The sequence below is a fragment of the Musca domestica genome, unplaced genomic scaffold (genome assembly GCF_030504385.1).
Source record: "Musca domestica strain aabys unplaced genomic scaffold, Musca_domestica.polishedcontigs.V.1.1 21, whole genome shotgun sequence".
Classification (NCBI taxonomy): Eukaryota; Metazoa; Arthropoda; class Insecta; order Diptera; family Muscidae; genus Musca; species Musca domestica.
This window is the reverse complement of record NW_026712258.1, coordinates 12,761,642-12,779,482: the sequence shown is the minus strand read 5'-3', so window position 1 is coordinate 12,779,482 and position 17,841 is coordinate 12,761,642. Positions and strand designations below refer to the sequence as shown.

The 17,841-nt window shown below is 36.7% G+C and overlaps 2 protein-coding genes across 2 annotated transcripts; one reads left to right on the top strand and one right to left on the bottom strand.

Moving 5' to 3' along the window:
- The first annotated feature begins 388 nt into the window (after positions 1–388).
- Positions 389–6,844, top strand: LOC101900041 (opsin Rh6). The gene is made up of 3 exons (XM_005186040.4): positions 389–1,348; positions 6,222–6,499; positions 6,598–6,844. The coding sequence occupies exons 1-3, from the start codon at positions 638–640 to the stop codon at positions 6,716–6,718; spliced, it is 1,110 nt and encodes a 369-aa protein (XP_005186097.1). The 5' UTR covers positions 389–637; the 3' UTR covers positions 6,719–6,844.
- Positions 6,845–10,308: 3,464 nt separating this feature from the next.
- On the bottom strand, positions 10,309–16,446 carry LOC101899872 (serine protease snake). The gene is made up of 4 exons (XM_005186039.4): positions 16,175–16,446; positions 12,847–13,038; positions 12,584–12,782; positions 10,309–11,198 (listed from the first exon to the last, which is right to left on the bottom strand). The coding sequence occupies exons 1-4, from the start codon at positions 16,239–16,241 to the stop codon at positions 10,619–10,621; spliced, it is 1,038 nt and encodes a 345-aa protein (XP_005186096.1). The 5' UTR covers positions 16,242–16,446; the 3' UTR covers positions 10,309–10,618.
- Positions 16,447–17,841: the final 1,395 nt, after the last annotated feature.

The window sequence follows — 17,841 nt, the reverse complement described above, 5'->3', positions numbered from 1 at the left end:
AACCAGAGAATAGTTAAAAGTACAACAAGTCTATGACAATTTCCATCATCTATGGGTATGAATGAATGTTCTTCGTTCGTATCCTTGACTTTGTCCCGTATGAACACCGTGGTAACCCCAAGAACACGTGCTTATCTCACTAATCCCTCGGTGCAAATTAACAATGAATGGGCCATGTTTTGTCAACAAAAACAACAACAACAACAAATCCAACACAAATACCCAATTGAAATTTAAATTGGTCTTATGTTTAATTTTAAGTGGTCATCGGCAAATTGGATTAGGAGACAATTAAGAAATTCAGCCACTCGGAGTGTTCCTTCTGCGCTTTACCATTTTCTTTTTATTTTTTGGCTATCGGAGGCTATAAAAGCCAACCATCCAGGGACATGAATAGCAGTTGCCGGACTTAGCTCTTCGAAGTGCCAATCAAAAATCTAACGTGAAACGGATACGGAAACCATCACCAAAAACTTCCGAAGGATAACTCAACGCAAGCAATGGAAACAAGGCAACAGTGAACAAAGGATACCACCATTCTCCCATCTACTTGTTCACTTTGTTTGTGTCTAACAACCCAGAGGGGATCCAGGAATATTGTCCTTTTCCAGCCAACAGGATCTAGCTCCAATTCAAAATGATGTCCTTTGTCAACTCTCCCGCTCTGGAACATTTACGCGGTGGCCGCAATGTCAGCTTGGCCGAAACTGTTCCAGCCGATATCCTGCACATGGTGGATCCTTATTGGTATCAATGGCCACCGCTGGAGCCAATGTGGTTTGGCATCATCGGTTTCGTCATCACCGTTCTGGGCATCATGTCGCTGACGGGCAATTTCGTCGTCATCTATATTTTCACTTCGGCCAAATCGCTGCGCACCCCATCGAATATGTTCGTCGTGAATTTGGCCTTTTCCGATTTTATGATGATGTTCACCATGTTTCCACCGGTGGTGTTGAACGGTTTCTATGGCACCTGGATAATGGGCCCGTTCTGGTGTGAGCTATACGGTCTGTGTGGTTCCCTGTTCGGTTGTGTTTCGATCTGGTCAATGACTCTGATAGCCTACGATCGTTATTGTGTCATTGTCAAGGGTATTTCGCGGAAACCACTGACGATCACGGCTGCTGTCTGTCGCCTGGCATTCGTCTGGAGTGTGTGCATGATATGGGCCATATTGCCGATGGTCGGCTGGAATCGTTATGTGCCGGAGGGCAACATGACCGCTTGCGGTACAGATTATTTTGCCAAGGACTGGTACAATCGTTCGTACATCATTGTCTATTCCTTCTGGGTCTATCTGACACCGCTGTCTACGATTATCTTTTCGTATTGGCATATTTTGAAGGTGAGTTGGAAGTAAATTCAAATTGGAGTGTGCCGTTTTACCATCCACTCTAAAGTTCAGGGTATAGTAAATTTGTCTCACAGATTGCAATGCCTCGAAATACTTGACGGAGACCCCGCAGAGTACATACCTTCTTAACTAAAAACCCTGTAGTGGAATTCTCTAATTCATTTTTTGGGTTACCGACAAAAGTCGGCAACATTAAAATGTTTATAATTTCGTTAATTAACGAAAATTGTCGGTAAGTTAGCGACGAAATCAAGGTACTCGCTAAGACCACCCGATAGATACCAGTGTTTTCAACCATAACTTATTTTTCATATCAAAATTTTGGGTTTCAAAGTTACCGATTTTTGTCGGTAACTCAAAAAATGAGTTAGAGAATCTAACTATAGGGAAGACATAGATAGAATAGTCAGTCTCTTCGGAGTTTCTGGGAATATTTCCAACCAAATTAGCTAAAACTTGACTTTTCCGGTTCTCACTACGTATGTGGTTGCTAACAAATGTGTTCAATAGAGGTATGTCTAGATTTCGAATGGAATCTGTTGTAACGCATTAGATATAATTTCTCAACGCCACAATGTTTTTGAATAGGTCCAGTACTTTCTGCACTACCTATATAACGGTAGGTCATTTGTAGGTATTTTTTAAATAATATTCAGATTTCATTTTTTTAATAATTGACTGACCTTGAATCAACGCCCAGACGAAACGACTGAAGCTAAAATCTTGAAATTTTGCACGAGGATCAGCCTTGGTAGGTATGAGTGGGGTCTTGAAAGTTCGCACTAAAAGGATAAGGAAAAGTGCTAAAATGTACTAAATTAAATACTTCGTACTGGGCAAACGGAATGAGCTTGATTTTGGAAATTTGGAATGAGAGTCACTGGTGGAGTGCTAACCTGCAGCCCAAGGGCTTATGGAAATTCGAACATTGAGTTAACGAAAAGTACTAAACTTCTTAAATGGTACTATGTGAAGGATAGAGTTAAACATTGATATTTGGTACGAGAACCAATGTTGAAAAGTAAATTTGATAGGCTTAGCTCTAGTTTAGTAACACCCATTGGATTTTTTTGACATTTCTACCAGAGGTAGGTATTTATACCCTGATTTATCCGAAAGTCCGGGTCCAAAACCCGAATCAACAAAACCGATATCTATAATATCTCTGTATTCAGGAGAGATATTTTGATATTTTGTGAGCTCCAAAAAAATGGAGACTTTTCCAACTTTAGGGGGATTTTTAAAAAAATCCGGCTACGGATTTAACTCCCGAGCCGCTTCAAATAACCCTATCATTTGACCACTTGATGGATAGGTATCTTAACTTTCAAATGTATATGATATATTATAAATGTCGGTTTTGTAGATCCGGGTCGTGGATCCGTACTTTCGGATGGAACACGCGAGTAACCCGGTCCGTCCCCAAAAAAAAAAATACTTTCTCGGAATCAGGGTACAAATACCTACCTCTCGTAAAAATGTCAAAAAATTCGGATGTTTTTACTAAATTAGATTTGTACCCTTTGATATAAGAAAGTAGTTTTGTAAATGTGTACAAAGCATGCGGACTGTACTAAATGGTACTAAATCTGGAACAGTTTTGTTTAGGGTGAACGGACGAAGCTGGAATTTTGAGATTTTGTATTTGGTTCGCTGTTGGTGGATGAATTGTGATAAATGGGTGATTTTGGAAATGTGTACTACAAGTGCACGAAAAGTACTAAACAGTACTATATTTCGTCCAATTTTGTATTAGGTGAACAGATAATGTTTGAAATCCGAAATTTGGTATTAGTGTCGCTTTTCATGTGTAGCCTGGACATATGGAGGTGGTTTCGGAAATGTGTACGAAAAGTACTGAATAGTACTTTATATGGTATTTTGTCAAGGGATAGACAAAAAATTCTGAAATTTGATATTTGATGTTGATTACTGATGATATCTGTGATTGAGGTTTGGTTTGGAAATTCCTCCTATATTTGTACGAAACGTACTAAATGGTACTAAATTTTATATTGGGCGATGGGATAGGGCTGAAATTTTCAAATTTTATTTTGAGGTCTCTGTTGGTATCTATAATTGGAATAGTCCCCATATAACAGTAAATCCCGATATTCGGTATTTTGATTATTTTTGCCACATTTTTTCACTAATTTGTCTAAAAATTGGTATTTGTTGGTCATAATGGGTTCTAGCTCCGGTGGCGAAACATTGCATGTATGGGTTCACGATTTGGTATAGACCCAATATAACGGTACCTCCGGCATTTTAATGGTTTTTGCCACATTTCTTCTAATGTTTCCTTTACCTTAAGGTGGAGGGTATTAAAAGTTTGGCCTGGCCGAACTTAATGTTTTTTACTTGTTCATTATCAAATAGTACCTCCCAATATTCGGTGTATTGACGATTTATGCCACATTTTCAAATAGAATTGTTTAAAATCCGATTCTCGGAGTTTGTAACGGATTTCACCTTCTATAGCAAAACACTGTCTAGGTCTCCCGATATTCGGTATTCTAATGATTTTATCAAAACGATTCAGGTATTTGGTATTTAGTGACTTAAGCCAAATTTTTAACAGAAAAAAATGTAATCTCTATTCTTTTATTTTTAAAAGTTTTCTTTACCTCATGGCGGAGTATTTTGCATTGTTCTGCCCTCTCAAACCTTCTTGTTACAAGTTGTACTATTTTCTGCTTTAAGTAATTTTTAAGGTTAATTTGCCTCTTTATCTTAGTTTTTCCCAAACTAGTATGGGGGCACCAGGCCCATTTAAGGTCGGCTAGTAAGCCAATCTGACAACTGAGTTTGCTGTCAAAATTCATATTTAAATATTAACAAGTAAGCAAAGGCTACAGTCGAGCGGGGCCGACCGTTGAATACCCTACAACACTATAATAAACGATACAGTTTACAAGACATTGTGACAAATGATAAAAGAAAACCATCAGGTTTCGTTCTCTAATTTTCGAATAATAGCAACTTAAACCAATTTGCTCATTTCCAATTTATAGGTAGATGTTGCACATTAATGGTCTTCCTAGATCTGGAACCAATATTTCTCAAAGACCTATAATCACTCAGAAGTGGCAAAAGATTAACATTTATTATTGGTTTTCGACTAAAACGCATCTATATGAGATACAGACATTTGACTATATTCTTCAACGAAATCAGCCTTAACGAAATAGTCAGAAGTGCATCTTTCCTGTATATGTGAATTCTGCAAAAAGACACTGGAATGGATATTTTCGTATTTTGTCTACAAAAGTTGGCAAACTATTTCACATATTGAATATTTTTGGATGGCCATCCAAAACTGCTTGGCTTTTGCAATGTCCGGTAACCCCCATAATTACGACCTGCTGACAATTTTGCAGTTTTTGGTCCATTTCAACCCCTAAATATATGGTGATCATCTCCAAAAAGAATAGGCTCTGACCCTCATCTTATCTCCATGCAAAATTTCGTAAGGATCGGGCCATAAATGCGATCTGTATACGATATCCTGATATCCTAACTACTTAGTTTTGTTAGCTGTAGAAATATTACAAAATATTTAATTCAAAATGAAAATATGCCAAAAATATGACAAAATTGAAAAAAATATGAAAAAATTTTACAAAATCAATATTTTCATCTTTAGAGAGATATTTTTATGCGATTTTTTTAGACGTTTTTTCTTTCCTGCCTAGAGGTCATTCTGAATTAATGAGAACTGTTGAAATCAGTTCAGCCGTTCTCGACATATAAGAGATTTTTCAAGCATATCTTCTTTGATAAACATATATGTCGCACATATTTTGCTATATATCCGTTTTGTTGGATGTTAACATCAATGTAAAGATCAGAAGTAACCTTGTCATGGCTTTGTGATTTCGCCGGGATTTAAAATATTCGCGGTTTAATGAAAAATTTTGAATTTTTTCAACAAAAAAGATATGGTCTATTTTACACGCTAAATATTATCCGATGACCACCCAAATGGGTAGGCTTCTTGCCAGCCCTAAACTCTAGCTACATGCGAAATTCCGCGTCGATTGGTCTATAATTGCGACCTGTAGAGCAAGTGCAAAATCAGGAAATTTTTCAGTTTTTGGTCCATTTCAACCCCTAAATATTATGCGATCATCACCAAAAGAAATAGGGTTCTATTCTGACCCTAGCCCCACCTCCATTTTAAATTTCGTGAAGATCGGACCATAATTGCGACCTGTAGAGTGATTACAAATTAACATGGACAGACGGACGGACGGACATACATAGCTAGATCGACTCAGCTCGGCGAGATAGGAAGATCCATATATACTTTCCTATGTGGGAAATCAATATTTCGTGGTGTTACATAATTTTTGGCCCAATCAAACTTATAATACCCCCAACACATAGTGTTGTAGGGTATAAAAAAAAATTGATTTGAAGAAAGGCAAAACACTATAGTGTAAGAACTTTGAAGTGTATTGACAAATTGATGTCAAAAGCAGTCTTCCCCTCCGACCTCATAGAGGCCTTTGGGAACAAATTTACTACATTTCTTAAAAAAATAATTTTGAAAGCAGAAAACCAAATATTATCAGTGATTTTGGTGACAGCACAACCTGCCTATCTTTCATCTAACATAACTACCATAAATATTTTTTTATAAATCAGAAAGTAATGCAAATTTACGACCTCTCACCTCAACTTGTTGTATCACATTTATATGTATCACATTTCAAAATATGTTTTAATCCCATGTCACGTAAAAGGGATTTTAATTAATTACCCCATATTGGCCAACTTTCAATTATTCCAGCCGGCCCTTTCACATACTGCCTATCACAAACAAAAAAACTAAACCAATATTCTTTTCCCCTCATTTCAGGCTGTGCGAGTTCACGAAAAAGCCATGCGTGAACAGGCCAAAAAAATGAATGTTGCCTCCCTAAGACAAAGCGATGCCGACGCCAAGTCAGTGGAAATTAAATTGGCCAAGGTGGCTCTGGTCACCATATCGCTGTGGTTCCTGGCCTGGACACCGTACACCATCATCAACTATGCCGGCATTTTCGAGTCCATGAATTTGTCGCCGCTGAGCACCATTTGTGGGTCGGTGTTTGCCAAGGCCAATGCGGTGTGTAATCCGATTGTCTACGGCTTAAGGTAAGGCAATTAAGGAGTTCATTAAAACAGGTCTTAACATGACTTGTCTGCCTGCCTTTTGGAAGAATTTTTAATTGTTTTTTTTTTTTCTTCTGCAGTCATCCAAAATACAAACAAGTTTTGAAGGAGAAAATGCCCTGCCTGGCCTGTGGCAAAGATGACACAGCAGCTGAAATCCGGACTCAGGCCACAACTGAAGTCAGTGAATCGGCGGCGTAAGGCAGTGCTGGAGAATAACTCAATTCGTGTCTGCTATTTTATATGTTTCTAGGGACCATATTTTATCTTAGCATATTTGTTGTAATATTTGTAATTCCTGTAGTCAGAATTTCTTCATGAGGAAAACAGAAAAAAAAAACAAAAACAAACTTTTGGAAGTTGACGAAAAAAGCTTTTGTACACGGTTCAATTCCTATGATTTAAAAACAAAACTCTGGATAAACAAAATTAAAAAAAAAATCAAATTATTTTGGAACAAAAAAAAAACAATTACAAGAACATGTCGAAGAAGAACAATTATTGCAAAGAAAAAAAAAACAAAAGAAAAAAATAAATAAAAATAGCAAAAATGAGCAATTGATATAAAATCATAAAAGGAAGGTGTGTTTCTTTAAGAACTGCATGAGGTTTCAAATGCAAAGGATCTCAGCGAAAAAGAACATGTAATGGCGGCCCATTCCGTTAATCAATACCTCTCCAAAAATTTCTTGAAAAAAAATATTGCTCTGTTCCAGAACTGCACGAGTGTAAAAGTTTTTCCTACACTGATCGATTTTCTTTTTATGATATCGGAAAAAAATTGCAAAAATAGATTTTTGCAGTTTCTGGAATAGAGGATAAAATTTTTATACCCTCCACCATAATATGGGGGTATATTAAGTCATTCTGTCATTCCGTTTGTAACACCCCGAAACATCAATTTTAGACCCCACATAGTATATATATATATATATATATATATATATATATATATATATATATGGAAATCACTCCGTCGGTGGTAATCACTCTAGCTTCCGAACGAAATGAAGTAGGTTGATAAAATTTTACTCAAATTTTACTCTGCAGGACATGGGCCATGTAGGTCCACATCTTCGTACAGCTCCCACATAACGGTACATCCCGATATTCGGTTTTTTGATGATTCTAGCGACATTATTCATCGGAATTGTTTCAAATTCACGGTACCCCCCGATATTCGGTATTTTCATGATTTTATCGACTTTATTCACCGGAATTGTTTTAAATTTGGTGTTTGAAGTTCGTAATGGGTACTACAGCCTATGACAGAAAATGGGCCATTTAGGTCCACGTCTTCGTATAGCCTCCATATAACGGTACCTAACGATATTCGGTATTATTCACCGAAATTATTTGAAATTTCACATTTGAAGTTCATAATGGATAATATAGCCTATGCCAGAAAATTGTCTGTGCAGGTTCACGTCTTCGTATAGCCCCCATATAACGGTACCTCCCAATATTCGGTATTTTGATGATTTTAGCGACATTATCCATCGGAATTGTTTCAAATTTGGTATTTGAAGTTCGTAATGGGTACTACAGCCTATGACAGAAAATTATCTGTGCAGGTCCACGTCTTAGTATAGCCCCCATATAACGGTACCCCCGATATTCGGTATTTGGATAATTTTAGCGACATTATTCACCGGAATTTTTTTTTCAAATTTGGTGTTTGAAGTTCGTAATAGATACTACAGCCTATGACAGAAAATTGTCTGTGCGGGTCCACGTCTTCGTATAGCCCCCATATAACGGTACCTCCCGATATTCGGTATTTTGATGATTTTAGCGACATTATTTACCGGAATTGTTTCAAATTTGTTATTCGAAGTTCATAATGAATACTACAGTATAAGTCAGAAAATGGGCTATGTAGGTCCACGTCTTCGTATAGCCCCCATATAACGGTAACTCCCGATATTCCGTATTTTGATGATTTTAGCGACATTATTCACCGGAATTGTTTCAACTTTGGTGTTTGAAGTTCGTAATGGGTACTACAGCCTATGACAGAAAATTGTCTGTGCAGATCCACGTCTTCGTAGAGCCCCCATATAAAAAATCAAATTATTTTGGAACAAAAAAAAACACAATTACAAGAACATGTTGAAGAAGAACAATTAATGCAAAGAAAAAAAAACAAAAGAAAAAAATAAATAAAAATAGCAAAAATGAGCAATTGATATAAAATCATAAAAGGAAGGTGTGTTTCTTTAAGAACTGCATGAGGTTTCAAATGCAAAGGATCTCAGCGAAAAAGAACATGTAATGGCGGCCCATTCCGTTAATCAATACCTCTCCAAAAATTTCTTGAAAAAAAATATTGCTCTGTTCCAGAACTGCACGAGTGTAAAAGTTTTTCCTACACTGATCGATTTTCTTTTTATGATATCGGAAAAAAATTGCAAAAATAGATTTTTGCAGTTTCTGGAATAGAGGATAAAATTTTTATACCCTCCACCATAATATGGGGGTATATTAAGTCATTCTGTCATTCCGTTTGTAACACCCCGAAACATCAATTTTAGACCCCACATAGTATATATATATATATATATATATATATATATATATATATATATATATATATATATATATGGAAATCACTCCGTCGGTGGTAATCACTCTAGCTTCCGAACGAAATGAAGTAGGTTGATAAAATTTTACTCAAATTTTACTCTGCAGGACATGGGCCATGTAGGTCCACATCTTCGTACAGCTCCCACATAACGGTACATCCCGATATTCGGTTTTTTGATGATTCTAGCGACATTATTCATCGGAATTGTTTCAAATTCACGGTACCCCCCGATATTCGGTATTTTCATGATTTTATCGACTTTATTCACCGGAATTGTTTTAAATTTGGTGTTTGAAGTTCGTAATGGGTACTACAGCCTATGACAGAAAATGGGCCATTTAGGTCCACGTCTTCGTATAGCCTCCATATAACGGTACCTAACGATATTCGGTATTATTCACCGAAATTATTTGAAATTTCACATTTGAAGTTCATAATGGATAATATAGCCTATGCCAGAAAATTGTCTGTGCAGGTTCACGTCTTCGTAAAGCCCCCATATAACGGTACCTCCCAATATTCGGTATTTTGATGATTTTAGCGACATTATCCATCGGAATTGTTTCAAATTTGGTATTTGAAGTTCGTAATGGGTACTACAGCCTATGACAGAAAATTATCTGTGCAGGTCCACGTCTTAGTATAGCCCCCATATAACGGTACCCCCGATATTCGGTATTTGGATAATTTTAGCGACATTATTCACCGGAATTTTTTTTTCAAATTTGGTGTTTGAAGTTCGTAATAGATACTACAGCCTATGACAGAAAATTGTCTGTGCGGGTCCACGTCTTCGTATAGCCCCCATATAACGGTAACTCCCGATATTCCGTATTTTGATGATTTTAGCGACATTATTCACCGGAATTGTTTCAAATTTGTTATTCGAAGTTCATAATGAATACTACAGTATAAGTCAGAAAATGGGCTATGTAGGTCCACGTCTTCGTATAGCCCCCATATAACGGTAACTCCCGATATTCCGTATTTTGATGATTTTAGCGACATTATTCACCGGAATTGTTTCAACTTTGGTGTTTGAAGTTCGTAATGGGTACTACAGCCTATGACAGAAAATTGTCTGTGCAGATCCACGTCTTCGTAGAGCCCCCATGTAACAGTACCTCCCGATATTCGGCATTTTGATGATTTTATCTACATTATTACCGATTTTTTTTAAGTTTCGCATTTGAATATTTTATTGGCTTACGACAAAAGTTACCTATGCAGGTCCATGCCGTCGTATAGACTCTAAAATAACAGCTACATTCGGTATTTTTAAGATTTTAGCAGAATTTTTAACAGATTTTATTGTTTTTGAGAATTGCCAAATTCGTTCCAAATGATGGAGGGTACGGCCCGGCCGAACTTACAGCTATTTTACTTGTTTTTTATGATATCCAAAAAAATTGCAAAAATTTTAGATTCTTGCAGGTTCTGGAACAAGGGATATGATTTTTTAATTATTAAACATTTGGACACCACTTCTTTATTTTCGCATTTCATTTTCAATTTCATGGCCAAACAATTTTCTCAATCCACTTAACATACACTTGGATTCGGGTATAGAATGCGGGGAGGCCCTTATTGGCACAACCACCCTCACCATACGATGTTACACCCAAGACCAAAAACAAACAATTATAATCCGGATGATCAACAAACAGAGGACCACCCGAATCACCCGTACACGTATCGCGCTCATAGTAAAACGATCCGGCACACATTTGTATCGTTGTATTAATGGACACAACAGCCTTATCGATTTTCGATTGGCACAGCTCATCACTGAAGTTATCCAGCTTGACTTTTTGCAAATGACTTGCCGAATTGCCGAAATTTTTGACGGCACCAAAGCCGGTAGCCAAAAACTGGGGAAAGGAACGTCCATCAACCAGCGGCAAACAAGCCGGGAGAATATAATCATTATATTGGACTGTTGCATTCAACTTCACAACGGCAATGTCATGGAACCGGGTATCGTCATCATATTCTTCGTGGATATGGTATGAGTCGAGGGAAAAGTCCACCGGGGAAGCATCGTCTTCGGATGTGTTGTAATCTAGTTCCCCCAGACGCACTATATTTGGTTCACTGTAAGAGAAACAAAGAAAATTTTGAAAATTATTTAAAAAATTCAGATTCGTAAGTACAGAACTTACTAGAAAAAATATTTATAAAAAAAAACTATCAAAAAAATATGTTTAAAAAAGCCACAATTATATAGTTTTGGGAAAATATTTAAAAAATACATGCAGGATGAGATGAAAAAACTGCAACCAATTTCAGATTGCTGTCATTTCTAAGCCACTAGTCCGACATCTGTTAAAATTATTCCAGTGACAGCTCATTATGTTGTTTACAAGCGTGCAAAAGCATTTTGGTGAGAATTTTCCAGAAAAAATGTTATTCGTGATGGAATTCAAGCGTGATAGTGTGATTTCTATATATAGTTGACTGGAAGACCACAAGTGGCTATCGTTAGAGCACTCCAGCATTTAAATGTCAATAAATCTTTTGTCTCTCCTACCATCGCACGTTATCGTGATACTGGTAGCGTTGCCCGACGTCAAGGAAGTGGACGGAAGAAAACAGCAACATCAGCAGAAATTGTTCGAAAAGTAAGGAAGCGACTTGATCGAAACCCGCGTCGCAGTGGCCGAAAAATGGCTCGTGAGCTGAACATATCGCAATATTCCATTCGGTAAATATTGAAAAATGAGCTCGGGTTAAAGCCATTTGAATTCCAAAAAGTGCAAGAACTTACACCGCACCAGTCTCAAAAGAGCTAAAGAGTTGCTTAGCTTGGCCGAAAGTGGTGGATGAGGAAACATTCGTTGCCCAGCAGTTCGTGTTTATCGTCTTTACTTGCCAAAGAGGTCAGCTGAAAATGTGCACCTTCGGTTGGCCACCAGAACTCAAGCACCAGCCATGGTATTAATCGGCTGTGGCATCAGAATAAACGCCGAATATTGACGCGAAAATATTCTGGAGGGTGTATTAAAGCCTCGGGCACGCAAGCACGTGTGACGGTTTTCATTGGCTGTTTGACCATAATTCGTGTCAATTTCAATAGCGTTCGTCCTTGGGCCAAATAAATTTTGGGGAGATACTAGAAGGAGTGTACCGATATTGCCCATCTCCAAACTCGATCTAAGTTTGATAAAAATATAAAAAGTTATTCATTCTCACCAGCCAGCCAGATAGATGGACGAAGAGACCTAGGGTCTAAAACTGTTATTTCGATAAGGCACGTTTTGGCAGTACAAAATGAATGAAAAAAGTCGTCTGAATTATCCCCTTAAAATGAATATTAAAGTCAAATTTTACATTTTAATTTCTAAAAATCCGTAGAAATAACTATTTTTAAAAGATCCATCCAGTCCTTAAAATTTATAATCGAAAATCCAGTTTCCCTCTATTTTCCACAAAATAATCTCAGTGTTTACGGTTTGAATTCAGTTCAAAAATATACTCACTTGGGAACATAGAAACAATGTGCAGCTGTCAACACATATCGATTACTGATCAACGATCCGCCACACAGAATTGTTCGCTGAGCTCCATTGACGTACATCAACAACGCCATGAAAGGAAACTCCTTGGGATCGGCATTTTTCCCGCCAACAATCAGAGATTTGTCGCAAGTTTTTCGACTGTTCTGATACGATTTGCATTCTAAACAGGAAAACTTCGAAGTAAAGCATTAAAGCTTTAATAAAAATTACTTCAAAATACATACCACGAACAATACGCTGATCGTCGTCCTTTTTCGGTACATAGGGCCGCGGCGGTACGGGGCAACAGACATAAACTGAGCCTTCACCTACCTTGCAGTAAGGCACATTTCGCAATTGTCGAAATTTCTTTATTATCTCCGGACACTGGCGTAACAACTTGCATTCTGTATTTATAGAACATTCATCTCCGGAAGCTATAAAAAATAAATTATTAAATAATCTTTATTCAAAAAAAAAAATAAAAAAATGTACTTAATGTCTATGTTGTCTCTTTTCAACCATACAGAATTGTTTAAGACACTATTGGTTATAAATATATTATTTATTTTATTGTTAATATCGGATCCAATTAACTGCCTTTGGAGATGAACTCCTTAAGTGTCTAAATGAATTTAAATGTTCTAAAATTTAAAATCTTAATTTAAAATCAGAGACAAATTATGTCGATCGTTAAAATGTCGTCGCTTTTGTCGCAAAAATCGGCATTTCCCATTTTTACAGTGAAAAATCGTCAAAATGTGGATAAATTGGCAAAAATTGCTGCCCTGAGTACTAGGCCGCACAAAGTGCGATAAAGGTGAGGGAACATAGCAGCTTGCCACCATGACCAGCACACAAATATGCAATGCGATGACTTCAAGCTGCTTGTGTAGCCACACCTTAAAGGTGAGAATAAATAAAACTTTTTTTGACTAGCTTATGTCATCAAGCCAGCTGATGACAGAGCAGAACAGAGGAGGATAGGCCCAAAATCGGACTAAGTCAACATAAAACTCTTTTGCTCCTCTACGAAGAAGCTAGCTGATGACTTAAGCCAATCAAAAAGGCGTCAGCGACACCGTAAAACCTCCATATAGTCATTGTACCATAGTATTAGAACCCCCGGTAAAGTAGACAGCCAAAGCGATGCATGTCATAAAAAAATTTGACCAGATATCTCCTTGCGTACAACTCAGTGTCAAATATGTTCTATTTAGGGAAAGACTATAAGCTATCGGAAAACATTTGACTCATGACCTCAGAATGCACTCAGACACCGATCCCTTTGTCATCTATAACTTTGCAAACAACAATATCAGCAGAAATGGTTCGAAAAGTAAAGAAGCGACTTGATCGAAACCCGCGTTGCAGTGGCCGAAAAATGACTCGTGAGCTGAAAATATCACAATATTCCATTCGGCAAATATTGAAAAATTAGCTCGGGGTAAAGCCATTGATATTCCAAAAAGTGCAAGAACTTACACCGCAACAGAAAGAAAACAAACTCCAAAGATTTTTGGCGCCCATATAACCCGAAATCGGTTGAAAATACATGGGCGCTATATCTTAATCTGATCCGATTATCACTAATTTCAAAAGAGTTCATCCTTGGTGCAAACAAATATTGTTTGGAAATAAATGCGACCTGCATTTTGTTCACAAGAATACATGGACGGACGGACGGACTGACATGCATAAATCGACTCAGAAAGTGATTCTATGAAGATCCTCAGAAGTAACTATAGGTCTATCTCGATTTCTTTTCCATGTTACAAACAAATGCACAAAGACATAATACCATTACCACTATGTGGTGTAAGGTATAAAACGTGATTGTCGTAGCACAAACTTAACATTTTTGCAGTTAACAAAAAAGACAAAAAACAACAACTTTAAAACTATTAACACCGATATGTTTACGTTTTTGCACAAATTTTATCAGTATTTTCTTCTAAATTCATCGCTGTATTTGTAATTTGTTTTTGTATTTTTAGACTATTTTGTCTAATATAAAAATTCCGGTAAAATTGGCGGTGCAGTCATTTCTCATAGTGGCCTGCAATTCCGAGTTGATGGATGGCTATTATCTTTTGAAATTACTGTAGGTTCGCATATATCTGTCACTAATGAAATCAATTTTGATGAATTATGTTATTTGAGAACTTCTGATTATACTCTTCCCTTTGAATTTCGAAGATACGAGAGGCCATGGAATCCTCCGCTGTTGATTCGGTAACTCAATGGATAGCTTTTCTTTTTTCAATCAGAATTGTTGGATAACTGGGCAACAGTTTATAGAACAGTCTTGAGTTTTTAAAGCTCCGAATTAATAAGTATTTATATTATGTAAGATTTGTGTCCACAATTTCAACAACATTTACTTCGGATAGACTGATTTCTAGTTGGGAATATGTAACTAGCAATGCAGCAGCAGATTCGTTCACTTCAGCTAATTATTTTTTTTTTTAATTTATTTTTAAGTTCTTTTACGTAGAAGCCAGCCGATGAGTTAAGGTGAGAATACATAAGGGCGGAAATGCCTAAAATGCATATTTGGCTGGCTTCTTCGGAAATGAACAAAGCAGCCTAGGAAAAATCGATCTAAGTCAACCTAAAATTCCTTTGTTCATCTACGAAGGCAGCCAGATAAGCGCTTTATGTATTACCAGCTTAAAACGCTCTTTTGACTGGCTTAAGTCATCGGCTGCCTTCTCCGGAAAGGAACAAAGGAGCGTAGGCCCAAAATCGAACAAAGTTAACCCAAAACTCCTTTGTTCCTCTACGAAGAAACCAGGCGATAACTTAAGCCAGTCAAAAAAGCGATTTATGCATTCTCACCTATATTCCAGAAAATATTATTTTATTTATTCTCACCTCAAAGGTTAGAGAACATACTATGTGATATTATAAGGGGAAACGACAGCAGGATTCTAGTTCGAATCTGCCATCCCTTTATGATATGTTACAAAATATGCCATGCAAAGACTTCGAGCTGCTTATATACCCACACCCTTAAGGTGAGAAAACATAAAACTCTATTTTGACTGGCTTAAGTCGTCGGTTGGCTACTTTGGAAAAGAACAAAGGAGCAAAATCGAACTAAGTCAACCTAAAATGTCTTTGTTCCTCTACGAAGAAGCTAGACAATGACTTAAGCCACTCAAAAAATATAATTTCTAAATATAATTTCTAATCCATTGTAGAATTAAGAAGGTAACCACTTTAAAATAATCAGTAATCAACCTTGTCAAGAAAATCCTTACATAGAAAACAGGTTCCCACCTCTGATTGATGTGTATATACAGAATTATGAATATAAATTTTGACGGTAAAATATATAATTTTGAAAAATTCGTAAGCATGTGATTGCACGGGGTTACCTTCTTAATTGTACTATGTTCTAATCACTGAATCAGCTGGGTTTTTCTTGCGCTGTAATTGCATTGCTTTATCTCTTCGGCAATCTTTACAAATGTCCCACTTTTGCAAACTGCACTTCCATAGAAATGTATTAATGGGCAGTTTATTGTTGTTTGTCAATAATTGCAAATTGAAATCTTCTCGACTTACATTCCACAAAAATCCATGACTGCAAAATATTTGCGCTCAAAATCAATGTCAACAGCAATCTAATCATGTTTTAGTTAGTTCCGCACGAAAAATCCAAACATTCGCTATTTGAGCGTCGTTTTTTTGTTATTTCTTTTTCTAAATTTTATTGATTGAACTTTTTCAGAAGCCTACTGAAACGATCGCCACGGATTCTCTTTCCGTACTAGCGTTTACGCTATTTACAATTCAACAAATAAGCTTAGCTTGGCGCCTGAACAGCAGATTAACCGTATCAATAGATAGCTGAGGTTTATATGAGATAACATTTGAATTGATGGTAGAGTTCTCAGTTCTGCTCAGAATTGTTTTGCTACTCTCTGGCATACAGCTCACAAGACAAGTTTTACCGGCTTGTTGTTTTTTAATTTTTTTTTGCTTTGTCTGTTGCAGACAAGACGGCACCTCGAATGTAAAGAAAATTGTTTAGAACAAGTTACACCATTTCCCATCGTTGAAAATTTAAAATGCATCTTATCGTTAGGCTTATAGATAAACTGTTGCAATCGCTAGGTCTGACCCAACTTTAATATCAGACGCGTACTCCCCATAGTCTGAACTATAGAGGGTTAGTAGGCTACGGAAACCAGCCACAGTTAGACGTCAGCCGGTTAAACAAATTGACAAATAAAGACCACAAACAGAAGAAACGAAAATAAACATAAATAATAAAGAGGAGTAGGGTGGGGTGTCCGGCAACAACATGCTTTATTACAACAGATTTAAAATAGTGCATTTAGTAACATGCAAATGTTCGGTCAATGATATCTTATGATTCATAATTCGATTTTGTCAAGGAATATTTAAGTGGTATCTAATTAGGAGTATTACGAGAAAAAATATTGAAATTTAATTCAGCAGTTAAAAACTAAAAATTTATTTCATCGCACAAAAGTTTTATAATAAATAGAGCTCTTAACATTAAACGTCTCTTTTCCAGTGTCGTAAGGCGAACAAGTTTTAGGCCATTTTCATATGCTGGAAGTGTTTCATATATATCCTATCCTAAGTGCGAATAAAAGGAATTTGGTTTGTACTGATACCAATTTAGTAGAATATATTTTATAACAAGCCGGGCCGGGCCGAACTTTGAATACCCTCCACAATTTGGAACGAATTTGGCAATTCTCCATTACAGTGTTTGGCTTGCTTGTTTGGGATACCATAGTATTTTGTTGTTGCAAAATCGTCAGGCAAAATCCCATTATTGTTGTTTTTATAAAAACAACGTTTGTTTATGAGTGGAGAACGATGGTAATGTTTACCAGGGGGTAAGGCAGGGAATACCTAGGTTTCGGAAAGAGCCACCAATCCTCATCAGTTCCCTTGTTTCTTGTCTGGGATATTCTCCCCAGAAGTTATTTTAAAAATAACTTCTATGACAAAAAACATTTTTTACCCAAGTGACGAGATCGTAAGCTCAATAGAAGAGGAACAAAAGAATTACATAAAACTAAAATTCTTTTGGAAAATCTTCTAAATTTTACAACCGCACTTATAAACATTTACATCTTTCTCCACTTTGTTATGCTTTCGTTTAACCTGAACGAAGTAACATAACCATGTAAGTTTGTTTTGTCTGTTACAACAAAAACCCCTTCGTCGACCGTGCCTGTGTCTATTAATAG

Excerpts from the sequence above, each read along its gene's own strand:
- LOC101900041 (XM_005186040.4), top strand. The coding sequence starts at position 638 with ATGATGTCCTTTGTCAACTCTCCCGCTCTGGAACATTTACGCGGTGGC. Across the intron at positions 1,349-6,221 it reads CGTATTGGCATATTTTGAAG|GCTGTGCGAGTTCACGAAAA; the intron begins GTGAGTTGGAAG and ends CCCTCATTTCAG. Across the intron at positions 6,500-6,597 it reads CCGATTGTCTACGGCTTAAG|TCATCCAAAATACAAACAAG; the intron begins GTAAGGCAATTA and ends TTTCTTCTGCAG.
- LOC101899872 (XM_005186039.4), bottom strand. The coding sequence starts at position 16,241 with ATGATTAGATTGCTGTTGACATTGATTTTGAGCGCAAATATTTTGCAG. Across the intron at positions 13,039-16,174 it reads GTCATGGATTTTTGTGGAAT|CTTCCGGAGATGAATGTTCT; the intron begins GTAAGTCGAGAA and ends TATTTTTTATAG. Across the intron at positions 12,783-12,846 it reads CGATCAGCGTATTGTTCGTG|AATGCAAATCGTATCAGAAC; the intron begins GTATGTATTTTG and ends TTTCCTGTTTAG.